At 36.0% G+C, this 18,639-nt stretch overlaps 1 protein-coding gene across 1 annotated transcript in view; it reads left to right on the top strand.

Moving 5' to 3' along the window:
- Window positions 1-18,639, top strand: part of TMEM135 (transmembrane protein 135) — a 235,060-nt gene that overhangs the window by 182,244 nt on the left and 34,177 nt on the right. The window contains exon 7 of the mRNA XM_025419361.3: window positions 17,997-18,038. Within this exon, the coding sequence (XP_025275146.1) occupies window positions 17,997-18,038 (42 nt within the window). The remainder of the gene's footprint in view (window positions 1-17,996; window positions 18,039-18,639) is intronic.

Here is an 18,639-nt window from a genome sequence, read left to right as displayed (position 1 = left end):
CTTTAATCCTTCTAACAGACTGTGGTTATAAAGAAAAATAGAACAGGTATCTTGCTCATAAAATGGAAAGCATCACTTGGGATTTGCATGTAGATTTTTATAGCTGAGATCATAGATTCAGAGAAAAGTTCCAAATACCAAAGAGGGGGTATGGAGAACACCACATATTGTAGAAAACACATATTGTTTGTGTTGAGAAGGGAACTCAACACATACTGAATACATAATCATGTGCCAAGCACTGCTCTTGATAGATGATTTTATATCACCTCATTTGATTTCATGTTCACTGCAATTTTTTAGGAGAGTTTTTTGTTTTTCCTCCTCTCTTATAGAGAAAGGAACTGCAGGCCAGGCTGTTAATTAACTTGCTTTCAGGTTATTCAAGTCTCCCTGTATTGTTTATCTGTAACCCCCCCCCCCCCCGCCCCCCCCCCCCCACAAGACCACAGTTTGGTAAGCACTGTTTACTTCTTTGGGCGTTTGAGTACTATGCTAACGATATAGATAGAGTTGGTCTCCAGTGTACTAGCGAAACTAAATGAAATTTGAGTGTTTTTAAACAAGGATACCAGATATGATATTTATGAAATGAATTTTGTACTGTTTTGGGAAACCTAGATCTCTAGACCAGTCTTTAGAGTGGGTGGAAGGGGTGGTAGCAGTAATTCAGAAGGCCTTCCTTCCCCAAGCTAAAAATGTCAACAGAACTCTCAGGTCTGAAAGCTGCTGAACACAAAGTGAAACCCTCTCAGTGTCTGATTTTCTTTCCCACATTCCCCGTGGACCCTGCTCTCACTTTTCTGCCAGCTACTCCCCTTACCGGTAGGCAGAGCTAAAATGGTCATTGTAAATTTGTGAATTACGCCGTGACTTTCAGAACTGACTCTAGACTTACTTGAAATGTCTTCACAAGCATGGCTTAAAACAATCTCTGCCCACTTCCCTTAAAGCTTTCCTCTCTGTCCTTGTTTTTCTGCTTCTTAGCTCCTTAGTGCACTACTCCATACATGTCTCTCAGGCTCCTCCAGTCCATTCTTCTGACTTTCTGACTTTGTTTTTAGAATGGCCAAAATATGCCATATACCTTGTGCTTTAGAAGTCTGGTGACAAGTGTGCTGTACTGACCCAAGTGTAGAATTAGTGGCAGGAGTGAATGAACTCTTGAGAAAGAAATACCATGTTTTCAAGTCCATGTTCTCATATTAAAGAAAGCCAGACAAGACATTTATAAAATATGATTTGTAAGTGCACAGGTTTCTAAAGAAATCTTTTTTGCCCTTAAAGGAAAAAGAGGCATCTCTTGTCATTTAGAACAAATAACCCTTAACCTCTTCATTTTGTTTCATTTACATGAATGAATAATTGAGAAACTCTTATCTCCACTTTCAGATGTCTACAGTTTTTCTATTTAAAAACATTACGTGAAGTGTTACTATTACATTGGGTAATTTTATTTCAAATAAATATCAGAATGTCATAATTTTGTCCTGCTGTGTGATTGTCTTTTGTGCTTTCACTTAACTCTCCCTGCTTTAGCCTCTTAGAATCTTGCTTCTGAAGTTTGAATTTCCTTCCTTTTTTTCTACAAAAATGAGATGCAGAATAAGGCATGGCTTGAAGTCAAAAGTAAATTCCCGTCTTTAAGTTCTAGCAACCGTTACAGGCTCCTTAAGGCCAAAGCCTGCCTTTTAGCCACTTGGCTGTGTTGGGTGACTAAATGTTCTAGGCAAGGGCACTGGACTAACTATAAGAATGTGGAATTTTGATATACTGTTGCCAAAATTTAAAAAAAAAAATCACTCTGTGTATTAAATATTTGTCTGGTGGGATACTGAAAACCTAAAATATAGCCCACACATACAAACTTGTTGGAAGACAAAATACATTTTTCACCAAGTCAGAGTCTCCTAGTGAGAAAAGCCAAGCTTATTTGGATTTTAAAGTTTTCCTCCCATTTTCCTCTACTGCCAAGCTCCACAGGAACCCCTAATCATGTAGCACTGAAAAGAAAATATTTTCTGCACTTTTAAATAATGTTATTGCTTTCCACTCAGCAGCATTCCAATTTACATATGCAAAGGAAAATAAAAAACTATAAGGAATGGATATTAGCTAGGATGGTATTTAAGGAGGGAATTAAGATGTAATTATAATTGCTTAGAATATGCCCATATATCAGTTTTGCTATCTTTAAAAATATATACAATTCTAAAAGTATATGTTCTTATAAATCTTGTCAGCTTCTTTAATATATTTTTAAACATTTCCTAAGGGAGGTTTGTTAAATGTTCTGAAATATTTTCTTGCTAAATATTAAATTATGTACACATTAAATATTCTAAAATATTTTCCTGTAAAATGTTGCACATGAATGTTTCATCTTTCAAAACTGGTAAAAGCAAGAGCATGTTGCAGAAAGCTTATGAAACATGTAGATGATACTGTAAACAGTATACTCTGGTTATTTACTATAGTCCCTGAATCAGCAGAACTCAGGTAATTTCTGGATACAGAAATATGATGGACTAATACAGAAATAGATAAGCCCTTGAAGGGAAAATATAATTTTGAACATTTGAGCATTTAGTTGGTAATAGAAGTTCTTCTACTTTGGGTAGAGTGTTAATTATACAATAATCTTTCTACTTAAAACATAGAAGAAGGTATCTGCGGTGGTTCCTTGAATGTGTTCCAGTGTACCTCATACAAATTTGGTATTGATCCAATTGTAAAGTTGGGTTTTTTGTTTTGTTTTGTTTTGAATTCATGAGAGACACAGAGGCAGAGACATAGGCAGAAGGAGAAGCAGGCTCTCTGTGGGGAGCCTGACTCAAGACTCAATCCTAGGACCCCAGGATCACAACCTGAGCCAAAGGCAGACGTTTAACCACTGGGCCACCCAAGTGCCCCATGGTATTGATTCAGTTTTCTTTTTTTACTTTGAAGCCTAGAATCAGATTGGAACTACAAATCATAAAAACTTGTGGATAGTATTTTGTATCAAAATTTTTAAGTTTTGAGGAATCTGAAGAACTGTTCAATTCAGTCCTTTCATTTTACACTTGGAGAAACCAAGGCTGAGAAACATAACCTTCTGCTTAAGGTTTTGTAACTGTTTAGTCAAAGAGCTAGAATTAAAAATGAGATTCTCAGACTCTGATTTATCATAATTAATTATGGAGTCTAGACTGGGAGAAAAATGTTCACTAGAAAGAAAAGAGTTAACCTCCCAGTATATTAGAACGTATATATCTATCGACCCATTTGTAAATGAACCAGTCATTTCTGTCAAAATTCATGATAACCTCAAGACCATTCTAAGTCATTAACGCTGTTGGCTCCAGTAATGTAAGTGAAACATCGCTCAAGTAGGAATAGCTGTCTTTCCTTTCTCTGGCATTTCTAAATTATCAATGCCACGTGATTGATATCTCAGAAATACCTTCCAGATGGCTGTACTGTTTGTTTACTGAACTCTGCTGGTTCTTCATTCAGGCTGGTCAGATAGGATTGGTTTTTGTTTTTAAGGTAAACATGGCTGTTTGCACAGAAATCCATTGTTTTGTTGTACATGTCCATTAAAAAGACTTCATTTTTCAAATGAGTTTGATGAATTAAAACCTTTTTATTTTAATTTTCTGCCTGTGTAGAATTTCACTTTTAATAAGGGTTGGGGGAAAGTAAAGCAACATCCCTTTCTAAAGTTTCTCAAAAAATATCAGGATATCCCTGCAACCAGTACTTTTTCTTCCTTCCCCTACTCAACTCTGTCCACCCAAAATATTCTCAAAAGTGGAGTTGTAAGGCTGGCAAGAGCCATCACCCTTAAAATTTCCCATGAGATCCTCATAGAAGGGATTAAGACTTCAGGAGCCCCCTCTCCTCCACAGCCTGCCCTAGCGCTCCGTCTTTTCTTTTCTGTCTTTGTCACTCATTTCCGTCCCTGAGGTTTAATTGGCCAATTTTATCATCTTAAAATTCTAATGCTAAACGATTATAAATTCTGTGTTCTGTGAGTAGTTTTGAGGTTTTTCTAACTCTTTAATTAACAAGCATTTAATCCTGTGTTTAGAGAGCTATGTATTGCAATGCTTGAACCATCTGGCACTTTCCCTGGAGGGTTCTCCTCCCAAAAGACCACCAACAAAAGCCTGGACTGTAACGGTGTTTGGAGCACCTTGTCTGTTTCAGACCTGCACCTCCACGTCCTCGCAGCAGGGCTATCAGGGAGAGTCATACTGTCTGTCATTTGAGGAGATTAGAGCCCTCTGAGGTCAGGTGACTGAACCTTTACCCGCCACAGCTTCTCTTGAACACTCAGTTTTGCAGTTCCTGGTACCAGGGAAGTGCTGATCTGCTTTCTGTCACTAGAGATGAGATGATTTCCCCCCCCTAGAATTTTATATAACTAGGAATCGCACAAAATGCACTTTTGGGTCTGGCTTCTCCTCAGCATTTTCTTTCTTTTTTTTCTTTTTCTTTTTTTTTTTTTTTTGAGATTCATCCATTTTGTTGAGCATATCAACACTTTGCTCTTTTTTTACTGCTGGGTAGCACTCCCTTGTATGCCACAGTTTACATATTCATGTGTCCCAGGAATCCTTTCCAGCTTGGGTCAGCATTTCATTTGACGGTTTATGTTATGTGCTATTGTCCTAGATTTGTAAATAATTAGGTTACAATGAGATTATATCTGTTTGTATCTTTGGAGGGAGGGCTGTCATGTTGGACCTTTTATATAAATGTTGGGCAGCCCTGGTGGCTCAGCGGTTTAGCACCACCTTCAGCCAAGGGCGTGATCCTGGGGTCCCGGGATCGAGTCCCACGTCGGGCTCCCTGCATGGAGCCTGCTTCTCCCTCTGCCTGTGTCTCTGCCTCTCTCTCCCTCTCTCTGTCTCTAATAAACAAATAAAATCTTAAAAAAAAGGATGTCCTGGCAGATGCTGTCTAATTTGCTATTTGTTGCTCAATGTTTCACCTTGGGGTATGAACTGATGAATTTGACAGGGGTGGGGGTTATTACATTTTCTTTATATTCCTCCGTCTGCTGAGGACAGGAACTGCCGCACACTTACCTTTGTAGTTTGTTGTAGTAATAACAGAAGCAGTAATAATAGGTGATATTTATTGAACACTTAGTATAATAGTTATATGAGGTTGGTGCTATTTTCTTTTTTTTTTTTTTCACCTAAGAAACAGACACAGAATTTATAGAACCCTTGCTTGTCTTGATTCTGTAGCCCTCCTTTTTAATTCTGCTGCCTCAGTGCTTAATAGTTGTGGAACAAATGAATGAAAGTGCGAAAGAGTAAGGATTGCTTCACAGTTCTCTAGATATGGTGTTAGTTACACAAAAAAATATATATAACTCCATCTGATATGATTCAGTGGTAGTTTTACTCTTCATCATCTTTCCCTCCTCCCAAATAAAGAGCTCCCACAATGCAGCTCTTGATCTCAGGGTCATGAGTTCAAGCCCCATGAGTGTGGAGCCTACTTTAAACAAAACAAAACAAAACAAAGCTCCTCATTAAAAAAAGAAGTGACTCCCATTTAAGACCCTTATTTATTCCTATTCATGTCTATATAAATTCATGCCAAATTATCAGTTTAAAGAAATGAATACAAATTAATATTAAGGACAATCACAGGGAGTTTTTAATAAATGTCAGGATAGCTAATTTAAAAATATACAAGTTTCGGGACACCTGGGTGTCTCATCTCAGTTGGTTCAGCATCTGCCTTTGGCGCAGGTCATGATCCCAAGGATGGAGCCCCATGTCCCCACATTGGGCTCCCTATTTAGTGAGGAGTCTCCTCCCTCTCTCTCTGCCTCTCCCCCTGCTCATGCTTTCTGTCTTTCAAAATACATAATTGAAATCTTAAAAAAATACAAGTTTCTTAAAACATATATATAAATTTCCTTAAAAACTGATTATAAAAATAACCCCCAATTCTAGAATTACTGTTAAAAAATGAATCCAAGAAAGTTGATACCCAATTAGAAATATAATTGCTATGAAGTATGATGTTTTCAGTTACTGCACAGATAAAAATTTCTTTCTTTCAACATAGATCTTTTGAGTGACTTATGTGCTATGCATTGCTGTAGGCACTGGATACATAATTGAACACTATGCTACAGTAATTAGGAAAAAATTGAGCTTAGAACACACACATATGTTTATGCACATATGTAAATTACTAAATAATATGTTGTAGATAAGCCTATTTCTGAAACCAATACCAAAAGATTTTAAGATTATTTAAAGTTACTGTGAAAAAAATAAATGATGGTAGGATTGGGAATTGTGCTTTCAATTTTCTTAAATGTAATAAACAAATACACCTGATCTTTAGTGATAATATGCTTGTCCTGTATGGCAGACTATTTATTGTTCAGAAACCTTTGCTGCTCCTCTGTGGGGAAGCATTACTTACCTACCCTATCTCAACATCATGCCAAGCCTTAGCTTTGCCTTAGCTAATGAAATATGAGTGGAAATGATTTATGTTTACTTATGAGCTGAAGCTTTGAATGAGAACATAGTGTCCCACATTCTCTTTTCTTCTCTACTCTGAATATGCTTCTTCCTCACTGTAAAGTTGTAAAGTCTGAAATAAAAATGACCTGTAGGGACGCCTGGGTGGCTCAGTGGTTGAGCGTCTGCCTTCGGCTCAGGGCGTGATCCCTGGAGTCCTGGGATCAAGTCCCACATTGGGCTCCCTGAATGGAGCCTGGTTCTCCTCCCTTTGTCTATATCTCTGCCTCTCTCTCTCTGTCTCTCCTGAATAAATAAATAAATAAAATCTTTAAAAAATTAAAAAAAGTAAAATAAAAATGACCTGTAAGTTGAGCTATAGTCAACCCTTGTTTGACATATAACATGAGCAAGAAAAAAAACTTTTGTTGTTGAAAGCCATTGAAATTTTATTGCAGCAACATAACCTAGTCTAGTGGTTGTCAAACTTGAGCATGCATTAGAAACATCTGAAGATTTTGTTAAACCTCAATTGTACAAGTTTTACAGATTATTGGGCCCCATGCTCAAAGTTTCTGAATTCAGTAGGTCTGGGGTGGGGACCAGGAATTGCATTTCTAACCAGTTACTATCTGATGCTGAGGTGTTTCAGAAACCACACTTTGAGAACTAACCTTTCTTGATACTGCCTGTTAGTTCATATTTTTGAATACTCTTATTACTCAATAGATGTGATAGCACCAGTGCAGAATATTTCCCAACTTCCTTAATAAAGAAGTAAACTCTATAAACTACTCCTTCAATTTCTGGAACATGGACACACAAAATGTCATAAGAAACCCTAAATTTGGTAGAGTGGATTAGATGACCATGGAAATTACTATCATATTAGGTTAAAAAAAAAGCAGCTGAAAAGATACAAAGAACAAAGAGAGTTTGAGAAAGAAGCAGTCACTTCTAATTATGGGAGAAAAATGCCATCCTGATGGACTTAGTAGGAATTCTCTTTAAAGAGGAGGATGGTTAAAGAGGTCATTGCATATGGAAGGACTGAGGATGACCACAGTGAGAGAGGTGAGAAAGTGAAATGCATCTGAATGCAACTATTGATAGAGTTTGCTACTGAGAGACAGATGAGGGAGAGTCTCTTTCAGAAATCCATTTTCTTACTTGGTTCATAATAAAACACAAGCTTCAGTTCAGTACTGTTTTTTGTATTAATGTCTGGGATTGAGATGCTTTGGGAATTTATGTTGCTAAAGGTGGCAAATCTAATACCAAGGGTAGGCCTTATGATTGTTCAGGAAGTCCTAGAGAGACTGCTGTGAATAATAGCTATTGTGAAGAGGAAGTGGGTGAGAGAAGCCAGCATGTAGTGCTGACCAAAGGACACTCTCCAGTAAGTTAGGTTTACCTGGAAGACATTTGGATGTGAGGAAATGGAAGTTGGTTCCATGCGCTTCTGTCCTGGGTAAAGTCTTTGCGTAGGACCAGTTGGAAGAGCGTTGCTCTCTCCCATCATTCACATGTTCGTGGTTTGTCTTCTCTGGCCCAAGGTCCCACTGCTTCTCTGTGATAGTTCTCCTCCACAGGGAGAACTCAGAAGACAGAAAGGCAGTTGACAGGGATGTAGAATGATTTTACTATCATGTGAGGGTGTCTAAGAACAGTTTTCAGGCAGATCACTCAACCTCTCTGGGCCTTGGTTTCTTAATCTGTAAAATAGAATTCTCCCAGGTTCCAATATTCCATTTTTCTAATACTTCCGGCCAATAAAATACCATTACGTGTTAACCTGACCAATTTCTATTATACATACCACAAATTAAGTTCATAATCTTTGAGATGCCTGAAGTAAGCTGCAGTATTTGAAATGAATGTTTTTCTTTTAGAGTTAGGATGCTCTATAGTGCTCAGTTAATCAGAAAATAGTTTTCTAAAAGCTTCCAAAATGTTGTTTTTGCTTTACTACCCATAGGTATGTATTTTATTTATTTTAGATTTGAACTTTGATAAAAAGCATATGACCTAATGTTACAGTTTCAAATAGCTGTTCATTTTGTTCAATTTGAAAACCAATTGCCATTATTATTTTAGTGACATAGATACCAACATGCATTTGAAAACAAATTAATGTTGATTCAAAGATTCTATATAATTGAAAACATTTGTTTTAATCTCTTTCACAACCATTTAGGGGAAGAAAATGAAAACCCTTGCCAGTCTTGAGGTCTTTAAAAAAAATAGATCGGTTCAGAATTGTGGTTATAATTTCATTTAATGTAAATAATTTGTGGGCATAGTAATGCCATGATCTTAGGAAACTTGCTAAGTTTTTCCTTGGATTTGCATAAAACACCAATTTGATATTAAATTTGGTTTTTGCCTCTAGTTAATTTGTCAAGTCTAAACACATGCCATTTCCTCAGCAGCTACAAACAGACCTTTCAGGGTTAGGTCCAGTACAACTCAGATCTACTCCTTTTACAAGTATTTTGAAGGTTGACTAGTTTTGCTATTACTAATTCGTTTTGGTAGGGAAATTCATCCTCATTAACATTTCTTTTAGAAACATTCTGAAGGTGGGAAGCCTGGTTGGCTCAGTGGTTGAGCGCCTGCCTTGGGCCCAGGGCATGATCCTGGAGTCCCGGGATCGAGTCCCACATCGGGCTTCCTACATGGAGCCTGCTTCTCCCTCTGCCTGTGTCTCTGTCTCTCTCTCTGTGTTTCTCATGAATAAATAACTAAAATCTTAAAAAAAACAAAAACAAAAACAGAAACATTCTGAAGGTGATTCTTCATTCCTTAGCAGTTGAAGACAGTTTGGAGCATGACCTTCCTTAGTCTGTATTTTAAAGCAAAAACTGTTTCAGCCTCTGCAAGTTTAAGGAGAAATATGATTCTCTTGGAGTTGTTACTGTAAGTTTGTTATCCAAATGTTTCCAATTTATATTTAGGACACACCAGAAAAAAGTGCACAATAATCATCTGGGGACTTACAATCACACTTGATTATCCGTAACTGCTGCCTGCTTCAGCAGCGTCCCTTAGGTTCTTGAGAACAGAGCTAACCACCAGTGTCCCATTCCATATGAAATAAAGTACTGTAAAATATTTACCAGAATAAAAAATAACTTTTTTAATGCACTGGGAGAATTCACTTATATTTAAAGAAATCCAATTGAAAATTAGTTTGAAGGGATCTCTGGGTGGCGCAGCGGTTTGGCGCCTGCCTTTGGCCCAGGGCGCGATCCTGGAGATCCAGGATCGAATCCCACGTCGGGCTCCCGGTGCATGGAGCCTGCTTCTCCCTCTGCCTGTGTCTCTGCCTCTCTCTCTCACTGTGTGCCTATCATGAATAAATAAAAATTAAAAACAAAAAAAAAAAAAAAATTAGTTTGAAGACATACAGTGTGTTCATGAAGCAAACAAAATAATCTTCCTCAAATTTCTAGATTTGTTGCTCTTCTAACTTCAGATTTTTGTATGAGGTTCTTAAGATAGGAATATAACATTAGTTATTTTGCTTTCTTATAAAAAGTGCCATATGCAGGCTGAAATTGAAAACTCTATTAGTCTTCTAGTAATTAGACCTAAAAGAAAAAGCCTGTGGTGTGTATGTAAGCAATGTGTAATGTATTTTAATTGCATACCCCAAGTTCTGAGTAGTAAATTGAAATTGTTGATTTAAGCTATTGGAGCATGCTATGTGATTAGGACAGTGAAGGTTTATTTATTTATTTATTTATTTAGCAAAACAAAAATAAAAGCCTGAAATTAACTCCATGTCAGTCTGTTTTTTTTAATTTTTATTTATTTATGATAGTCACACAAAGAGAGAGAGAGAGAGAGAGAGGGGCAGAGACATAGGCAGAGGGAGAAGCAGGCTCCATGCACTGGGAGCCCGACGTGGGATTCGATCCCAGGTCCCCAGGATTGCGCCCTGGGCCAAAGGCAGGCGCCAAACCACTGCGCCACCCAGGGATCCCTATGTCAGTCTTTTTAAAAATATTCTTATGATAAACAGATGTCAATCAAAGTTCTATAATTGTTGATCAAGTTTCAGTTACTAAATTATAATGGAGTGCTAATTTGAGTTTCTGCGCTTGAAAATTGATAAGAAAAATTGGTTATTATTTTATGTTTTCAAAACAGAATAAAAAATTAATTTAAAAAGAAACTAAACATTTCAACAAAGATAATTCATATGGCCTCAAGAGCAGCCTAATCCCAGAACTTGTACATCCCTTGTGGAAATATGGAAGTTTTCATTAACATTAAGAAGCCACCAAATACATTGGCCTTGCCCAACCCTGCTGAGTAGGCTAGATTTGGCATATATCTAGCCAATAAAGGGAGCCAGAGAAATAAGAATATACCAAAGCTGCTCAGCCTCTAATGTAAATTATATTAATCATCTTACAGATATTCATACTATAACTTTCCTTTGGTTGATTTCAACTAGATTCAGGTATATGTCATTTTTGGTACCTGTATTGGTTTAGAATATATGATTTTAAGATCTTCCAACACCATACTGAAACTTTTTTTTTGAGGGGGAGAGAGACAGAGAGAGAGAGAGAGAGTGAGAGAGAGAGAGAGAGAAATTGAGCACCGAGACCCCCATGTGCAGCAGAACGGGGTTGGGGGTGGGGCGGGGACAAGGGGCAGAAGGAGAGAGAGAGAACTTTAAGCAGGTTCATGCCCAGTGTGGAGCCCACCTGCAGGGCTGGATCTGAGGACCCTGATTTCATGACCTGAGCTGACATGAGTTTCATGAGTTGGACACTTAACCTGCAGAGCCACCCAGGTGCCCCAATGTAATGAAAACATTTCAGTAAAATCATGCTTTTTCTTTCATTAAAAAAAAAAAAAACTATTTATGGGGCAGCCCAGGTGGCTTAGTGGTTTAGTGCTGCCTTCAGCCCAGGGCGTGATCCTGGAGACCCAGGATCGAGTTCCATGTCAGGCTCCCTGCATGGAGTCTGCTTCTCCCTCCCTCTCTCTGTGTCTATGATAAATAAATAAAATCTTTAAAAAAAAACTATTTAAAATTGCATGAGTTTTCTTTATAATAAATATAACAGTAAGTCACAAATTTGAAGTATTCTGGTTCCTTTTTAACTTTCAAATTAAACTTTACAGTCATATTTACTCCAAATATGTTTTTAGTACCAATAATAATTAGACAAATTAAAATTTTGATTTTGATTCAGCTATTGTGTGTAACTTATTTATGATTAGCTTCATGTCATTCTTGTTATACCTTCTGTATGCCTGAACTTTAAGCATTTTGTGTTAAATAATTTTGTTCACATATAATAATGTAACTTGTTTTTGATACTTGAATGACAAGTGATTATGATATAACCAACAGAACAAAAGTATTTTAAGAATTATCAGGGGGATCCCTGGGTGGCTCAGCCGTTGAGCGCCTGCCTTCAGCCCAGGGCATGATCCTGGAGTCCCGAGACCGAGTCCCACATCGGGCTCCCTGCATGGAGCCTGCTTCTCCCTCTGCCTGTGTCTCTGCCTCTCTCTCTATCTCTCTCTGTCTCTCATGAATAAATAAATAAATAAATAAATAAATAAATAAATAAATAAATAAATAAAATCTTTAAAAAAAAAAGAATTATCAATGTATTCAACTATTTTAAATTGAGTTTATTTATTTATTTAATTTATTGCCAGTCTGTTAGCATCTTTAATTATAGTTTTGCATATACTGCTTTTCTCAAGTCAAATAGTTTAAGGAGATAAAGAAAAAGGCTACACTAAAGAAATTTAAAGCTGAATTATAAAAAGCACAGTAGAGTAAACTAAGCTCTTGAAAAGCATTAGGGATACAAAAATTTTATGTCATAAAAAAAGAAATTTTGTCATAACTTTTAGTCCAGGTTATTTTTATTTTTATGGCAGACATACACAGAGCTTTGCAGATACCTGTTTTTTTTATGGTCAGGTGTGGCATATGGTCAGGTGTGGCATATAATTTATTTTGCCTTCCTCAAGAGATCAGTAGTACAGTGTCTCTTGTGTATTATGTGCCCAATAAATAAATGACTGTTGATCGAATAAAGATAGGTGATGTGCCATTAATCAATATTTGAGTTTCCTTCTAATCAGTTGAATGATTAAAAATGGACAAAAGATCTCAGAAGTTGATACTTAATGCATGTTTCATCTTTTTTTTCTTTTTAAGTCCCCATAGTCACCTAATTATCCATGTTCATTGGGAACAGGGTTTCAGAAAGTTCTAATCTAACCTGTCTATTTTAGTTAGTAATTTTATGCCTTCTAGCAAAACTTTTACAGCACTATTAGTGAAATTGACTACTTTGCGTTTACATTTTCTGCCATTGTGTCAGTGTGAGACAAAGATGAATAACTTTTGCACTGTTTAATCTGTTCTTAAGATTCAAGTATTGATGTTTTAAATTAAACTGTATAAATAATATATAAATGTATACCTGTAAAAATTAGTTTAGTAATATATAGAGAGTAAAAGGTTATGTTATTTTCATGCATCTTAACCCATTCTACTTCATTAAGATAACCTATTATCAAGTGTTTCGGATATATCCTTTTGACCACTTTCTATAGCATTTTATATGTATATACTAAACATTTTACATTTTGTCATTAATTATATTTTAGCATTGATATTAATATAGCCAACAATGTAACATTTAATCATTATTGAAATTATATCTATAGAATCCCTTCTTTTACTTGACAGTGTTTCTTATCAGGTCTTTCTGTCACAGTGTATTATTCATCTACCCCAATAGTTAGTTTTGTAATCTTACAGTTGAAAAAGAAAAGGTTCCCTTTGAGCCTTTGCAGAAATAAGTTCCATATCAGTAAGTATTACCAAACAATAAGCAAGTGTAATAATATTAGTGGCAGGCCAGTAATCTCAAGGCAAATTCAGGGGTTTTTTTGTTGTACGGCTTAAAAAAAGTTTTTTTATTTTTGATGTTGGTGAGATAATCTCTTTAGGTTATTAGTGACTTGGAATAATTCATTTTAGTTTTCTTTTGTGATTTCTAATAACACTCACTTTAAATAAAATGATAAAATAATTGGTTAGAATTTCAGAATTAAAAGATGTCGAATCAATCAACTATGAAGGTAATTTATTTCCAGGCTCTCATGTAACAGATGACAAAATTGAGCCCTAAAATTAAATGGTTTGCTCCAGGTTGATAGTGAAGTTATGACTACGAATCGTTCAAATCAAGAGTCTTAACATTGTACTGTGCATTGTCTTCAAGAAATGTTTTAAACATTTAAAAAGTACTACATCTAATTATATCCCATTATGTTTACCAAATTAAAACTGCATAGATTTAATAAAAGAAAGTAGGAAACAAAATAGTTTTCATTGTTTCATAATAGAGAACATATAATGATATAACACATTTATATATCAGATTTTAATGTTGATGTCAAATGGTAGAGAGTTCATAAAGATTTCATAACTATATAGAAAGATAGGAACAGAAACATCAACTATAATGAAAACCAATATTATTCACTTGTGGGAATTTAATGAAGTGTAACTAAGATTAGCAACATTTTGTATGTCTGTAAATGTATTTTTAAGGGAAAACCTAACCTTGTGTGTGATGATAAATCACATTACAAAGCTATCAACTGTTCCAAAAATGGTTTACTACTGACATCTGCTGGTGTAATGTGGTAATAAAGACAAAAGTATCTCCTGGAAGTAATTTCATGGAAATTAAGTGTGAGACAAAGAATCTTTGTGGGCAAAATTGTTTTTTTCAACTATCATTTACACTTACAATTAAAAAAAAATGTGTTTTTGGGTTCCCTCTCCCATTGGCATTTGACCAAGTGTATTATTCTGAAAACAATATTAAACTTTATCCTTTTTATCCACAGTATGAAATTCTAACCAGAACCTGTAGCATTAGTTGTGTATCACTTAAGTTGATATGATGCTGCAATTTTTTCCCTCCTCTTTCCTGAACCTTACACGTAACCTTGCAAATGCAGAGATTCAGTAACTATGTTTGAGTCATACTATTTATCCCATTTATTGGGTAACTGTAATAGAAAAGTCTGTACATGACTTATATGCATTAAATTTGTGCACACTCAAAAATTAAAATGAGATTTTATATTAAGGATTTCCTTATGAAGAGAAATGACTAGGTTTTTTCCTCCCCTCCAGAACAGATGTTCTGCACTATAAAATATGGAGGAATAAAATACACTCAGTCCTGTATATTTTTTCTATTGGCACTTATTTCCTAGGTGATTGTATCTAGTCCTATGGATTTCAGTTATACTTATAAGTGAATCACACCTCTTGATCCCCAAACCTGTACAGCAGCTCCTGGCTTCATTAACATTTCCTTTCATAGATTACATTCATCTCAAACTTATCATGTTCAAAATAAAACTTTTATTTTTCTCCCCAAACCTGTCCCTCTTGTAGTCGTCCTCACTTCAGAAAATGGACATTTTACCCTTCTGTTTGTTCCAATCAAAAATATTTTAATAATCTGTAAATTTTCTCTTTCTCTTGGACTCCACATTCAAACCATCAAGAAATTCCACCAACTCTGCTTTTGAAATGCACTTTTAAGTCTTAACCACTTATCTCTACCTCTACTCTACTGCCTAATGATCTGGTCAAGCCACAGTCATCTTTTAGGGGGGCCTAATTAGCCTCCTTGCTGTTAACCTTGCCTTCCTGTAGTTCCTTTTCCAATGAGGGGCCAGAGATTATGTTAAATTTATGACAGGTCTTTGTCACTCTTCTGCTGAGAACCATCCAGAGTTGTTGTTTTTCCCATGGTTAAAGGGTCTACAAGGATTGTAGTAGACCACTCCTCTCCACCACTAGTACTGTGACCTCCTCCTGCTCTGCTCCGGTTACAGTAATCTACTTCCGTGATCTCCTTCCATGCCACACGAACTGCTCATCAGGGACTTTCTACCTGTTCTTCCTTCAGATAGATACTCGTCCCTTGTTTCTCTAAGGCTGCTGATCACATCATCCAATTTCACCTTCTTGGAGAGGCCCTTCTGAACCACACGATGTAAAATAAGAAGGCCCGACTCCATCTCTTTCTCCTCTTCCCCTGCCTCCTGTTTTGCCACAGCAATTTTCACCACCTGATGTATTCACTTGTTTTGTCGTACCTTTCCCTGACCTAGAATGTCAGCTGTATGGAAACAGATTCTCTGTTGTCCGCTGTTAACCTCCTTAGAACTAAAACTAGTGCTTACACATAGTAGGCAGTCGGTCAGTATTTGTTGAGTAAATCAGTGAGCCTTAATACATGAATGGAGAAAGTAATTTGATTTGCATTATAATGACTGAATCCATTAAATAGTGAGGCACCTTCTAAGGGGATCTGTTCTGTATAAAGCTTTCTGTGCATACCATACTTCTTACATTTAACTCAGATTACGATAGTGTTTCATAGTTAGGCTAAGGCTCAGACAGTACTCTTGGTATAAAGATGCAGGGCGATATTACTATTTTAAAGATTCTTCTTGGGGGAATAATTACTTTTTTGTTCTTTTGACATAGACATCTGACCCTCAATTACATTAACAGACCTTATACACATGAATGGAAAGAAGAATAGCCCCTTTTGAATTCGGGCTAAGACTTTATCAATATGAAGTGCTTCCCACAGGGTTTTGGTGAAAGAACCAAACTTCCATCATAATGAAATTGCAAATTCATTTGTACATGCCCTTTTTTATTTGAAAGCTACTTTTTGATGTTTGGTCTGCAATTAGATTTATTGTTTAAGGTCACAAATATGCAATCATGACTAGACCTAGTTGTCAGAACCCTTTATCTATTCAGCATTGCACAAAGATAAATGGCTATCTTTTAACAATAACATACCAAAGCCAAAATTTGTTCCCATTTGTATATAATCTTTAATCAATCTGCTGCTTTCTTTTTTCCAGTCAATAGATGCATAGCTTACCCCCTCACCCCCCACCTACCTAGAAATTGCCAAATTATGGGTTTTAAATTACTGAGAAACACTTTCTTCAGATGGAAAAAGATAAGTTTAAGAAGGTTAATGCTATAATTTTCCCATGCATATTTTTAGCCCAACATATGAATTCTTTTGCCTTTACCCTCATTCTGTGTGGGGTGAATAATTATGTAGTATGTTTGCTAAATTCTGTGATTACATTTCTCGCGGTCAACAGGACCATGAAGTAGATAATTTTGCTTAATTACAATGAATTCTTAAGTGTTTTAAAAGATCTCTGTACACACAAATTAAATTCTTTTCTGAGATTCTATGTGTCCTCCAGTAAAAATGTCTATATTTACACTTGTTAAGATAGGAAATTCATAAAAATATAAGAAATCTGTATTACCTTTCATACAAAAGGTATACTGAGAGAATTGCCCAATTAGATTTGAGGCTGTACTTTTTCTCCAAGAAAGTCCAGTGTTTAAAATTAACATACATTTGAGCATCATTGTATCACCAATCTCTACAGTTTCTCCAAAGGATTCTGATACTAAGTATCCAACAATTCTTTAGTAACTTTATCATACTTGTAAAACAGGCCACTAAGAGTAGCATAGTAATGTCCCCATTTTAAAATCTTGTTTAAAATTTTTTTCTTCATTGTCATGCAATTTGAACCTTCCCCCTAACTAAAAGGAATACACTGTTTCAGAAGGAGGTGTAAGAGAAAACCACAGCTGTTAAGTCAGAGGAGCTTTTAAAATTTTTTCCTGAATTCTAACTACTCTTTATTTTGTGACCTCTTGGTAGTTGCTGCATTTTGGAAGAGGCTCTGCCCAGCTATGGAATAGAGAAATACCTACTCATAGAGGTGTGAAATAGTTAAATGAGACAACACATATGAAGTGCCCAAAACAATGCCCAGCAACAGTAAATACCCAATAAAAATTACTTGAACTCCTGCACCTGTACCCCCCTCCCGCCCCCACCGACCTCACGCTGTTGCTCATGCTGTGTTATCTGTTCTGATTGGACTTACTCAGAAGTTAAAACTCTTGAACTAAACTTGAAGCCTTTTTGTGCCTGCCGACTCTACATTGCTCTGCATTCACTGAATTAATAAGTAAGAAGTCAGGACCTTGAATTGACCTATTCATAATACCCAGCAGGTGTATATGGCCTTTTCTTCTCAACAAATTGCTCCCCCAGGGATTGGGCAAAATGAATATTCCACTCCCAGCCTTCATTTTAAGTCCACATAGAACCTTTTAGAAGATACACTTAAATCTCTCTTTGACCTGGAAATATAAGAGTTGAGCCTTAAATGTTGATTTGACATAGGAAATTTTAATCATCCTGTGTAAGATGGCTTGCTTCATTGTTTGTTGCATTTGTACTGCTCAGATCAGTGTCCTAAAAGAATTTCACGTTTTAAAAACAGTTTCAGAAAAAATTTTAATAGCTACTTAGTATACTACTCCATATCTTAAAGATTGTCACTTTATCATTTTTATTATTTTAGGTGCAAAGATGGTTTGAAAGGATTTACATTCTCTGCTCTTAGGTAAGTAGTATATTTTATTTAATTTTTTTTTTTTACATTCTCTGCTCTTAGGTAAGTAGTATATTTTATTTAATTTTTTAAAAAAGTAATGTCACTTGTACATAATTACAGTAAATGTTTATCGACTCAGTTTTCTAGTTGAAAGTAATGGCAGAAATCACATTTTTATGATTTTGTTAAAAGAATAATTTATTGGATTTCTTTTCCCTTAAAAATCAGTCAATCAACAACTATTTTGGGGACCTATTGTAGGTCCCATATCATATCACTGGGTGTTAGGAAAGAATTACAAGAACTCTCCAAGGAGCATTAGAAAGCCAAAACTACATTTGAACAATTACTGCAAAATTAAGTACTGAATTGTGTAGTACCACATTATAGGCTTCATTAGGACAGGGCTCATGTCAGACACATTTTCGATCATAAGCTTCATTAGAGTCACTAGAATCTGCTTTTCACCTTGTACTCCATCTCTTACCATAGTTACTGCCAGATGGTCATAGATACTGCAGGAACATTGGTTAGCAGCACTAGCATTGTATTTATTAGGTCACCAAGATTTTCACATGGATTAGGAAATTTTCACAACAGTTCTGTGAGA

This window comes from Canis lupus, chromosome 21, assembly GCF_003254725.2.
Source record: "Canis lupus dingo isolate Sandy chromosome 21, ASM325472v2, whole genome shotgun sequence".
Lineage (NCBI taxonomy): Eukaryota > Metazoa > Chordata > Mammalia > Carnivora > Canidae > Canis > Canis lupus.
The sequence above is the reverse complement of the archived record's forward strand: the minus strand, read 5'-3'. Positions and strand labels throughout refer to the sequence as shown.